The sequence below is a fragment of the Pollicipes pollicipes genome, unplaced genomic scaffold (genome assembly GCF_011947565.3).
Source record: "Pollicipes pollicipes isolate AB1234 unplaced genomic scaffold, Ppol_2.1 Scaffold_2555;HRSCAF=2994_pilon_pilon_pilon, whole genome shotgun sequence".
Taxonomy (NCBI): domain Eukaryota; kingdom Metazoa; phylum Arthropoda; class Thecostraca; order Pollicipedomorpha; family Pollicipedidae; genus Pollicipes; species Pollicipes pollicipes.
In genome coordinates, this window is record NW_023596136.1 from 19,960,286 (window position 1) to 19,973,615 (window position 13,330).

A 13,330-nucleotide genomic window follows, 5' to 3' on the forward strand; every position below is an offset into this window, starting at 1 on the left:
AAGTTTACAGGCGCCACGGCCGTCTGCATTGCTATGTACCTCGGTTGTGCAAATGCAAGATGGCACATGTGACCTGTGCCATTGACCACGGCACCAGTTATAATGCTTCGGGCGCGTGGTGTTAACGTTATTGAATTCCATTCTGATGTACTAAAGAGCTGGAGAAAAGCGACACCTTAAATCCTATCTTGCCGCCGTTGGAAGATACCTTGTTGTGGCAAGTCTTAGTAATATTTGGTTTCAACAAAGCAGACTAACACCCTAAAACCATCTTCGGTGGTCTCCGTACAAGCGCTCACATATAATGATTTTGAGATGTTGAAAAATTTGCAGACTGTTGCAAAGGCAGTATACAGTAAAGCAAAGCGTCACAGAACTGTGTGTCCCCTCCAATCTTCTCGCAAGGACAAAGAGCCCCCTAAGAAGCACTGAAAGAAGACATGGAAAATCTTGCACAAAAGCATCGTTGTGCAGCACACACTCCGTTTCAACGCTATCTTCCGCGCACAACTTACCTCTTCAAATAATCAGATGCCGCCCACCTCCCACCCATCACACCACATTCTCCCTCACGCCCCCACTCACTCCCAAGTGTTCTAGCTCCGCTCTAGCCTTATCACATCGCATCCATTTCGCTACATGTTTTGGGGCTTTTCGTCCGACCGTGAAGTGGAATTGGCATAAGTTTAGTGGAGGTCCAAATTTCAGGGTTGGTTAGGTGAATCAATATTTGGGATCGGTCATGTCATCGGGATGTTTCAAAGCCCCTCCCCGCCAAGTGCGGAGGTAGTTTTTGTCCCACTCAAGAATCCTCCCACCGTAGTTAATTATAAACCGGAGCCGCTTTCACTTGGCCTGCTGAGTGAATGCTAAAGTAAACTTTTTATGCCGTTATACAGACAGTTCCTGCATCTGAGACGTTTGAATTAGAGCGCAGGTTACCTGCGGGTTACTCCGCTTGTCACCGCGCCATAGTCGTGCTCGAAGCATATCTGCCTCGGCAACTACCAGCAGTCTGGATAGGATTTTAGTTTGTGTGGGACGTTGGTTGAATTATAACTCACTATTTGGATAGAAACGCTGCTTTCCTCGATAATAATAGCTAAGGGGATCCGTGGAAATGCTGGGGTATCCTCTGTCCCCGGCTTGGCGCAGGGGCACGGACGAGGAGCGCTGCTTAGCGGTACAGCATACCGCAAAGGGGGCTGAACGTACGGTTGGTCGGCCGTAGCGACGGGTGAGCGTGGAAGACTGCCGGTATGGGGCACGTAGCCAATAACATGATGGGCAACGGCGCAGGCACGCGGACAGGAGCAAGACGGACAACGGCGCAGGCACGCGGACAAGAGCGCGACGGACAACGGCGCAGGCACGCGGACAGGAGCACGACGGACAACGGCGCAGGCACGCGGGCAAGAGCGTGGCGGACAACGGCGCAGGCACGCGGACAAAAGCGCGACGGACAACGGCGCCGGCACGCGGGGCGTCAGTTCTGTGTGGTCCAGCCGCTGCAGTGACCACGCTCTGGCACATACAACTTCACAGGTTGACTTGATCTCGCTCATTGTCACGAACACTGGCATACATGCGGTCACATTTATTCTGTCCTTTACCTACACTTACAAATTTGTGGTGACCACTGCGGGGGCTCCAAGCTTCCTCTTTGTCTTTGGCGGGTGGTCCATGCCTCCTGTGCCCTGTCCATACATTATCCCGTGAAAAAGGCTTGGACAGGACGAGACCGCGACTACAACACATTATGGCACTGCGTGCTTGAACTCGGTGCTGGAACGTCTGAGCAACACTCGGGCCCTGCAGTGTTGCTCAGACGCTCGTTCTAAAATAAGCTTTTTGCGCAAGTGTATGGACAATACCTGGATGCGAAAGCTTTCAGTTAAAGCGGATATTCTCTTCACAAGAATACAATCAAATTAAGCAGCGCTTCCAAAACGAGGGTTTAAGCACTACCTTTCAAAAGATCAGGGACGTTTCACGGCACTCTGAACTATGTCATGCGACGTGTGTTGTGGGTCGGGTTCCTGGCAGCCAGGTCAGCGATCTGGTGGGGATGTGAACTATTCAGTTGAAAGGTTGCCTCGTCGGTCCATCATTTCGCTGGCCATTTACATCGTTGGCATGGTTTGTCTCAGCCACAAATGGTGATAAGGTGCTATGAAAGCAGTCTATTTTGCATCGGCCTGTATTTCTTAGCAGTACAGACGCATAAATACATCACTCATGCAGCTTCACAGCCTCGCACACCCGTCTGCGCTATTCCTAGCGCTCGTTGTCCATCCATCTTAGTAGTTGCGGGCGGGGGCAGGAGCACCGTAACGATCAGGTGCCGAAGCAGGAACATTATACTGTCTGGGGGCAGGAGCGGGAGCGCTGTACTGCCTGGGAGCAGGAACAGGAGCGGGAGCGTTGTACTGCCAAGGAGCAGGAGCAGGAGCCGCAGGAGCGGGAGCGCTGTACTGCTTGGTAGCAGGAGCAGGAGCGTTGTACTGCCGGGGAGCAGGAGCAGGACCCGCAGGAGCAGGAACGTTGTACTGCCGGGCAGCAGGAGCCGGGGCGCTGTAGCGGGCGAGGGCGGGTGCTGGGGCAGAGCCATAGCTCTGCTCGCCCTGATACACCTGTGGCACGATCGGCAGCGGGTACTCGGTCGGCACCGGCGTCGGCAGAATGTCACTGGACGGCTGGTAGCCGTTCTCGTCGGCAACAAACGTCACCTTGATGGGGTTGCCGTAGCCGTCGCTGTAGCTCCAGCCGCCCTGCTGGACGTAGCCGCCGGTGGGCTGGCCGTACTCGGATTTGCCGTAGCCGGCCTTGGGGCTGCCGTTCTCGTTACGTGAGATGCCGTTCTCGGTCTGGAAGCTGAACTGGTAGGTGCCGTCGCCCGGGTGGACATTCTCCTCGCTGAGGATGGCGAAGGGCTGGCCGTAGCCGGCCGGCTGCTGGTAGGAGGCCGGTGCCGCCGGCTGCTGGTAGGAGGCTGGTGCCGGGGCCGCTGGCCGCTGGTAGGAGGCGGGTGCCGGCTGCGGCCGCGGGCCATCAGCGCAGGCCAGAGCCGCCAGCGAAGCTACGATTAGCTGGAAACACACCCAGCTGACGTCAGAGGGGGTGCCTACCCGGCGGTGCTGGCAAGGGTTGAGATTGCGACGCATTATTTTACCATGATAAGATGCAATTTAGCACCTTTGTCAGGTCAGCTTTTGTCATCGATCTCCACCCGTGGATGCAGGGATTAAGGGATAGCTGTGGAATGTGTGTAGCATCTGACAGCGCATTGACTGACGACATGACGTTTTACGCTGATTCAGGGACCGCTGAAATTGTAGCCTGACGTCCGCACGTCTAGCTTGATCTCTTTTGGCCTTTGGGACATCATGCCAAGGTGCTGGGTTTCAAAGCACGCGCTTATTATTCACGCTGAAAAATTGTAGCTGGTCGTGGTAGCCCTGTCGTTCGCCAAAATGACTCCATACCCGTCCGCCAAGACTGATCAGAATGATAAAAAAAAACGCAACGACACTAGGACTAAAGATTATTCGACTAAGCCGGCCGCGTAAAGAAACGGACGCTGGCCAATGGGCCTATCTTTGCTAGGCGTATACTAACGCCCTAACTGACAATACAGACGCCGCTGGAATACGAAAGGCAGCCCACATATGAAGCACCGATCTCCCTGGCCGCACTCACCAGCTTCATGTTAGCCGTGGCGTTGTGAGATGGTCACCACTGCTGGCGAGTGACTGGTGCCTGGTGTCTGTGCGGCCGGCCTTTTATTCTGCCGTGGGAGAGCGACGCGGTTGGCCGTCACGCTGCCTCCGGCGGCGCTGCCCCACTTGACGCAACGCCCTCTGCAGTGGGCGCCCCCGTCCAGCCAGGCGACCCGACCACAACCGGCCGCCGGTCCACCGATTCCACGTGAGCCGGCCCGACCCAACGCCGCTTCCAAAGGGGCGGGGACGGCGGCACGGACCACGCACAGTAACATGTTCAGGTTGGAAGCAGGGGGAAACAGGTTAGAAGGAAACAGAAGGAAACAGGTTGATTGGTTCGCTGGGATGGGCAGCAGGCTGACGTGCTAGACCTTGTCACCTTCAGGTCGGCGTCGGAGCGGCACCGTGGTGGAAGCGAGCACCAGCCGATGATTTACAGACAGGCGGCCGATGTCGGAGGCCCGTTATGTTGCTACTGATACTGAAAGGCTGTTGGAGATCTTGAAGAATGTTCGAAACAATTATGCAAATACGACTCGTTGCCCGTGATATTTTAACCACACCACCATGGCGTGGCCTAAGAGTGCCCACAAGCATCACATGGAGGAATCCGATGAAGCACTTGATCAGTTCTTCACAACTTTTAACCAGATATGGATGCTAAATACAGGCAGGAAAACACGCCAGTTACGCGAGCTGTGAGGGTATGGCGAATTGCTTGCACTTTGTGCTGCCATGAAAAAGCTGACTGTGCGTGAGCCCTTAGCAGGCTATCCTTGGGTATTGGATTGGCTCGTAATCCCATTAAGGCCGACCGCCATCTGCCGTGCACACGACACACTGGCCTCACATCCCGCTCCGTGGCGGCCGTACGCGCTCCAAAGCTTCCCCTGTCGTGTTCATCACTTCCGGGCAGGGTAGACACCTAGATGTCACTGTGTTCGGAAAACGTAGCGCAATGGCAGGCAGAGCCGAGCGTGATGATGCATGAATATGTTGCCATTAAACAGTGGCCGGCACTTTTGCAAGTTTTCCTGCTCTTGAGAAGATGGAGCATAGCACGGCATGGCATGAGCACTCACTGGCACGGCTGCGGTCGCCGGCTCACGCCCGCTAACGCCGTCGTTTGTGGTCGCGGTGTGTCATGGCATGTGGATATCCCCTATTGTGATGCGTTAGCCACCGCACGAACAACGGCGGATGGACAAAGAGCTACGCGATGATGCGATAAATTTCGACTGCGCAGCAATGCTCCGTTAACGTATGATAAAATGGTCAATGAATGAAAGGTCAACAAAATATTGAAGATAACGATGCGGTCGGTTCTCAACTACTTCTGGCCCTGTTGGCGACTGCAAATTTGCTTTTCATTGGTGTCCGTATTCAATAGGAAGGCTATCGTGTGAAAGTATATTTACTTGAGCCCGAACCCTAAGCCGTGTAGTGTTCGGGCTACACGTAACTCTCGACCGAACGGGCGGAAGGGCTCTGAGCTCTTTTGAGCGGTGTCACACGGCCTGACACCCTGTCAGGGTACACGTGTCACACGGCCTGACACCCTGTCAGGGTACACGGTATGTGATGTCCGCATTCTCCAGCCGCAGAGGTCCGCCTGGCTCCGACTGTAAGACGGTGGGTACGGTTCAGAAAGGTCACTTTCTTGCAAAATGCCCTCAGTATCCCGGCCCGCCCTAGCCAGCTAGTGATCTCACCAGCAAATGCCGGCTGTTCGACAGATCTAACACGGCGTTCACCCGCAAGCGTTAGATGAAGGGTAATCTAGATTTGGTCAGTATTTCGCGATTTCACGCATGTGTATAAAATGCTCCTATAGCATGTCATCTCAGCGTCATCTTATTAGGTGCTGTGGTGCCAGTTTCTGGGTACAAGTCAAAAGGAAGATGTTGAATTTGAAACAGCGGACAAATAAAAGGTACAGGTATTTCACGCTTTGATCCTCATCTGGGCAAGACAAAGGCTTGGTCTTTTTAAATAACCTGCATCCACTTATGACTTTGCGCTAGCAAAGCGTAAAGAAATCTGAATATTTCAAGCCATGGGAAGTCTTCTTAGCTCATTACGGTGTGCATGGACACAGATGATATACAGTTCTAGGAAAGTGCAGACATATTTCATCCGACAAAGCCATTGGAAATCAACAGTTTTACTCTTTTTTTCACAACATTCGAATGCGCCACAACAGCTGCGGTGTCATATTCGTATTAGAGTACCAAACTCAAGATATGTTGATCAAAATCAAGATCTGATAAAAAAGACCAAACCAAACCAAAAAGAGACCAAACTCAAGACCTGATCAAAATCAAGATCTGATCTGTTCAAACTGTTGTGTCTGCTGTCCTTAAAGGCAACGTTCCACCTTTACATAGGGTTTTGAACTGAAATAGACGTGTTGAGGAGCTTTTGATGCAGTTCACGGCCATGCCCTTTTTAAGACCCAAAATCCTCTGTCCCCGAGTTGTACTCCCGAAAAAGTGTGAAAAGTTTTTTGGGGAGACTACTTTAAAATCACCTTGGCATTCATGTCGTCATAGAAACGCCATAAGATTGCTGTTATATTATAGGCGGTTTTCTGCTCATGGTCAAAACAGCATGGCCGCTGATACATTTGCAAGAGCGATGATGTGGCACGTGTGATGCAATCCGCGGAAGGTGATTGACTGTTAGAAAGATTTCGCTGCTGAATGCGTGTCGCGAACGTAAACGTGAGCACTTTGAGGTTGTGCGACACTCGTCGCAAACGGGGCATTTTTCCTTAGTTCTAGGCCCTGGTTCAATGTTATAAAAAGAGAATGCCACTGTTCGCAAAGAAAGTACAGACCCGAAAAACGGCACTCTCCCAAATGTTACAAAGCAAACAAGACGCGACGACAAATCCGCGTTTTTCTCGTGCTGACGTTTTTTCTTCTACTGACGTATTCCTTACAGACAGCTCGTTTAGCGCCTTGTGCACCGAAGCAAAGAGCCTTGTACGGGTTTATGGGTCAGCCAGGCATATCAAATTTTGGGAAATATTGCAGTAATGGTATATATATATATATATATATATATATATATGACCTTATATATATATATATATATATATATATATATATATATATATGTATATATATGGCTAAATATTCGTCACATCTTGTGGGACAAGTTTAAATCTGGAACAAAAGAATTGCGCCCTTCAAGTGCAACCTCTTGATGCCTCTTATACAGCCATGAGCCCCTGTTGAGACTTTGTTTTGAAGGGAACTCACGGCGTAACACGGTGTTACAACCGAAAACCTGCGCGGATATTGCGAGAAAATCAGCAATTTGATAGTCCCGCGGGTTGTGCAAGTGTGGGATTAGACTTCATTGACATTAGAGTATAAATCAGGCGTTTGAAATGTGTGTGATCACTGGAGGTGTGTGGCAGTGGCTTGTTTTGACCTTGATGTGATGGGGAGTGTGCGTGCAAGGTTCATACTTCTAAGAGAGACCATTGTTTTGGTATTCTTTAAATATATTGACTCCCAATAAAATGTTATTGTTTAATACCTACCTCTATCTTTAGGCTTGCGTTTGAATATGACAAGGTACTGACGCCGTCAAACTGAAAGAAACGCAAGCACCCATGCTGCAGGGGTGTCCAAAGGCCATTTGCCACTACATGATGATCTTGCCAACATTTGGGACCTATTGATATATTTCAGCATATAATTAATCCATTGCATGCCATTATATTAGCAATTCATTTAGGCAGAAGGGATAGGTCAGTGTGGACCATTAATGCACATGCTTGGTATAAGCTTGCATGGTGCAACTTTGAAAATTGTCTTTCACTTAAGAATTCTGAAAATATAGTGCTGTATTATCATGGAAGCACCTACCACTGTTTTAACGAATCTTATATGCAGGCAAGCATTGCTTGTGGGTCACCATCCTCATATATAGTCACTGACACTGTTATATAGTCTTAGTCACTGCAACTTCCGTGAGATGCTGGGTGCTGAGAAAGGTGGAGAAGTACGGTGGTTGGTTTCTTGGACAACACCTAATAACATTTTTATCATGTGCCTTGTGTGCACCGGCAGCTCCATCACTTCCTTGCATTTCGCCCATCTCACCACAACTACATGCACTTGTCATGGCTCCAGCATTCTGCAAGGTCAGCAGGTGTTATGCATGTGTGATTACCTGTGTGAACCGCATTTTTAACACGCGCCCGGGTAGCCGTTTGGCTACCCTTCGCTCGTGTGGGGGTCAATTTGACCCCCTGAGATCTCGGGAAGTAAGAGAACTAGACACACCAAATTCACAGTGTCTTGACCTGTACGTGAGATCCCTTAGGTCACAGTCTAAAGTTCATAGGGTCATGATATTTAGGTCAGATGAGATCGAACAAGGTCAGATTCCAGATTGGTCTCCAAAGGGCCACTAGAACCTAGACAACTGTTTTATGAAAAGATTCACACGCTCAGTTAAGGTAAGTGACCTGGTTTAACCTTTTAACATGCGCTCGGATGACCGGTTAGATACCCTTCGCTCGGGCGGAGGGGGTCACTTTGATCCCTCTGAGATCTCGGGAACGAAGATAGCTAGAGGGGCAAGATTCACGGGATGTGTTGAACTATACGTGAACTCACTTAGGTCAAAGTTTAAAGTTCCGAGGTTATGACCTCCGGGTTAGAAAAGGTCAAAAGGTTAAATTCCAGATTGGTCTCCAAAAGGCCCCTAGAATCTAGGCAACCAATCTAAGCAAAACTTCACACTCAGTTAAGGTTAGTGACCCTGTTCGACTTTTTAAAGTCATGATGATCAAACTGATCCAAGAGGGATTTGAGTTGTGCATTTGGATAATCGACAAAGATTACGCTAGGCAGTATGTTACTGAAAAAATTGTTGCCCTGGGTCATATTAGGTCACTGACCTATTCTGACCTATAATAAGTCCATGGAAGACGTACCATGCGGTTCCTCTCACCAATATGTTCGAAATGAGCACCAGAAACCAGCCCATAGAACAAGCCTGAGAGTAACAAATTAGGCTGATTTTGACCTTGGTCTGACCTTCATACCTGACTCTAGGTTAATGCTGTTTGTTTATTCAAATGTTGTGTTGGTTAAACAGGTATCTCAGAGATGTATGGGTTTGTCAAACACTCCGTTGCTTGATCAGATTGAACGATTCCCCAGAACGTGCCTTCGCTGAAACCATGACCTGATTTTGACCTGCCATAGGTCAGCGACCTTACAAGGTGCATCTAAATGTTTGTTGCCAGACAATCCGCTATCCAACTGTATACAGCTTTGCAAAATTTGGCGCGGCTACGCCGCACCGTTCGAAAATCACTTCGGGAAAACCTTCGAAGGAGTCAATTTAAACCCCACCCGAGCGTGTGCTAAGTGAAGCAGCCTGATGGCTGCATGTTGCATGACTGTGGAAGCAGGAGACGTGATTGCATTTTTGTCACCCATGTTTTTTAGATTCCCAAAACAGGCTGAGCAAGTGATGTCACGTATTGGTTGTGTGCTTTGCTGAAAGGGATTTGTATTTTGCATCATGTGGTTTTGGCCAGTCATATGTCAGATGCAGAGGTAATACAAGAATACACGTCTGGCCCATCTTTTCACGATGGAATTTATTGTGAAAGCAGCAGGGATGACAGCACAAACACTATATCATTGCTCATTATGTCATGCCACAGTGCAGCACTGAGGTAGTGCCACGATGGCACTGTTGACCCGTGCCATTATGCACTGTACCACATTGGTTAGCGACTCTATGTCAAGCCTATGAGATAACAGGTTATAAGTTATGACTGACTGGTATTAACCGATTTAACAACTCTAAATGACTATCATCACCAGGAATGCTGTTCCACCACAACGGTTATATCAGGGTTAACTAGTAATTGCATGAATAATCCTAAGCAAGAAAAATATTCATGGTAGCTCAACCCTACTATCTTCACCATGACATGAACAATGTTTTGGCAATCAGTTCACAGCAACGATTACAGATTCACTGATTTTTGCATGCAACTGCGTTGCAATTTCATAAGTAAGTAACTACTGTGCACATCGCATGATATCATTGCCAGGATTACAGCACTGCAGGTAAGGATAAGTCGACAATACAATATGTATGTCAAACAGCCCACCAAGGCTTCTCTTACGACCAATGTCAAAACAAAGAATACACAAACAAGCCGTCCATTAATCAGCCACGCAACACAGCGCCCGCGGCGAGAATGGCCGGTTGGCGTCAGCTTTGGTGCGTTTCGATGTATTCTGTAGGTCTTGCTGCCAGATGCTGCCAGGTATTGCTGTCGTCACAAACCAACTCCATGACGCCATTAAGCAATGACGTAATGAGGCGCCTTTTTCAAACTTTGAAATTTTGCTTTTTAGGGTCACTTGTAAACCTTGAAAGCTTGCCAATAGTTACAAGTAAGCTTTTCCCGTCATATCTGATGCTTATCTCAATATGTTTAAATGTGAAACATTCCCTTTCAAGTGTTGTGCAATTTCTCTGCAAAATGTTCCGACCAAAAACTTGCATATACTTCATACCTAAATTGAGTTAATTTGCCAGCCGCCCAAACATGAAGGAGATTGTACCCAAGACTGAACAATCTGTAGGGAATGAAGGAGACAATGTGAAGCACGAAAATTGCTTTTCATCTTAATTTCCCACGCATTGTTCGCCCTCGGGCGCATATCAAACATGTTTGGGCGGCTTGAAAATTAATCCAATTCATGTGCAAATTAAATGCCAGCTTGCAGATGGAATATTTTGCAGACAAATGGTCAACATTTGAAGCCATAGATGGTGTTTTTAAAGATAATCGGAAAGGAAGAAAAAATGAAGTTGTATTACAACCGTATGAGGCCAAGAAAAACAACAGTAATTGAATAAAGGTAGAGACGTAGAGCTGTTGGGTCAGTTTTTGTCATCAATCAGCTTGATCAAAAATCTGTGAAAACGAGTGCTCAAATTTTGATATTCAGCTTTATACTTCATTAAGTAGTAATTGAGTCGTCAAGTTTCTTCGGGTACAAGAAATACGTGGAGCAAAATCATCTACCACGCTTTGGTGGTGTTTGTATTAAGCTTTTCTTTGCTGCGGTGTTTGTGTAGTGTGACCCAAATAATTCGGGATGCCTGTAAACCTTGCATTTGGCACAGAGCTGATGATTGGTTTATTAATAAAATTTATCACAATGCATTTATTTATCTTATGATATGATATTATATAATACTCATTTATCACAATGCATTTATCTTAATGCAAGCTGCTTGCTTGCATTCAGTTTGGTTTATGAATAAAATTTATCACAAACTTAATGCAAGCAAGCAGCTTGAGTCACTGAGGCTCAAGCTGCTTGCCTGCATTCAGTTTGGTTTATGAATAAAATTCATCACAAACTTAATGCAAGCAAGCAGCTTGAGTCACTGAGGCTCAAGCTGCTTGCCTGCATTCAGTTTGGTTTATGAATAAAATTTATCACAAACTTAATGCAAGCAAGCAGCTTGAGTCACTGAGGCTCAAGCTGCTTGCCTGCATTAAGTTTGGTTTATGAATAAAATTTATCACAAACTTAATGCAAGCAAGCAGCTTGAGTCACTGAGGCTCTCGGGATTGAAGGTACTTGGTGCCCTTGCCTTGTAAATGCATAGGCATAAATCAAATGTAGGTGAGGCAGGATATAGCCATGGGTGTCCGGGTTCTGTTTAGCCTTGTTTATGCTTGATGGCTTCAAGTGAGCTCGGTTTTGGATGACGTCTTAGAACCTCTGAAAGGGAAATATGGGTTTGGCATGTGTGGTTAGACGATAACAGGAAGGAGTGAAAAATTCACATTAAGTATGGGGAGAATGACTGAAAAATAACGCCTCATGGGGTGCTCTTTAACACGCAAAGTCGGTGATTCTAGAACGCTGAGCATGGGTATGGGCATGCATACTTAATCTGCGTATTGATTTCACCTTACAGTTCTTATATAAAAATGAAATGATCCGTGTTACCTAAGACGACATATTTAAGTTGCGATGCTCCTGCTGATTGGATGGCCACTGCGGGTTAACCTGCTTGTCGCCGCGTTGTAGTCGTACTCGAAGCATATCTGCCTCGGCAAATATCAACAGGCTGGATAGGATTTTAGTTTGTGTGGGGCAGTGGTTGAATTAGACCCCACTATTTGGATAGAAACGGTGCTTTCCTCAGTAATGATAGCTAAGGAGCTCGGCGGAAATACTGGGATATCCTTTGTCCCCGGCTTGGCGCAGGGGCACGGACGAGGAGCGCTGCTTAGCGGTACAGCATATCGCACAGGGGGCTGAACGTGCGCTTGGTCGGCCTTGATGAGTGAAGGTGGAAGAGCACCGGCATGGAGCACGTGGCCAATAATACCACGGACAACGACACAGGCACGTGTCCAAGAGCGCGAAGGATAACGGAGCAGGCACGCGGACAAGAGCATGGTGAACAATGGCTGAGGCACGCGGAGCGCCAGTCCGGTGCGGTCCAGCCGCTGCAGTAGTCAGGCTCTGGCACGTACAACTTAGTTAGTACAACGTCATAGATTTACTTGACTTCCGTGATTGCCACGAACGTTTGCATACGTGTGGTCACAGTTACTCCTTCCTGTACCTTCACTTACAAATTTGTTGCGACCACGGCCGGTGGTTTCAAGCCTCCTCTTTGCCTTTGGGCGGGTGGTACATGTCCCCTTTGCCATGCTCTTACATTGTCCCATGAGGAAGACTTGGAAAGATGGGAAAGCTTTCAGGCCCGGGGCACGTCAGCTGGAGTGCAGAAAGGCGGCAGGTTAAACACCAGCCTGGTGCACGCAACAGGTATCGACACGGTGCCACAGAACGTCCAGCAATAAATAGGCATGAGCTTGCAATGTTTGCAGCAAAAGGTTTGCCGTATCATTAGCTATGCTAAAAAACATTGTGTGTAAAGACGTCAACCTTGTCAACAGGCGACCAAATCCTACCACTTCTGACATCGGTGACCGACGGCCTCAGCGCCAGACAGAGGCCAACGGAAGCCTACAGGCGTCTGCCGCGTCTGAAGAGCTTGTAGTGTTGTAAATTAGAAGTGTATTGATCTGTTTGCTGACAGCTTAAGACCCCACTGCAGTGAACGGCGTGGGGCCACGTGTCCGTGGCTTTTGGCAGGTCCTGGAAAATGGTTCCGCCGATCTCATTCAAGACGGGCCAGTCCATTTGCAGGCCTACTTTAACGTCGTCCTCAAGACGGAAGCGCTCCACAGAGACAAAAAGCCAACGCGCTTGAAAGTATCTAAAGTGCAAGATCTGCATCAAAAGCATCTCGACTCAGACGCTTCTGCACGTTCAAGTGGCACCTCTTAAGCGATTTGCTAGAGAAGGCGTCGCTGGAGAAGGCGAGCGGCCATATCAACATTACCGTGAACTTCTCCGTCAACAGACTGAGCCTCTCGCCCGACTCCGCCGGACAGGCGCCTTGCAAATACAACCTGTGCGACGGGGCCTACCATTCTGACACCCGACTCCGCCGGACAGGCGCTCTGGAAGTACAACCCGTGCTGCGGGGCCTACCATTCTGACGCCCGACTCCGCCGG

General features: G+C 48.6%; 1 protein-coding gene across 1 annotated transcript in view; it reads right to left on the reverse strand.

The window, feature by feature from the left end:
• Window positions 1-2,358: 2,358 nt before the first annotated feature.
• The window catches only part of LOC119098923 (prisilkin-39-like), a 61,487-nt gene continuing 50,515 nt past the window's right edge, over window positions 2,359-13,330 (reverse strand). The window contains exons 10-11 of the mRNA XM_037221971.1: window positions 2,634-2,867; window positions 2,359-2,367 (exon numbers count right to left, since the gene is read on the reverse strand). Coding sequence (XP_037077866.1) covers window positions 2,359-2,367; window positions 2,634-2,867 — 243 coding nt within the window. The remainder of the gene's footprint in view (window positions 2,368-2,633; window positions 2,868-13,330) is intronic.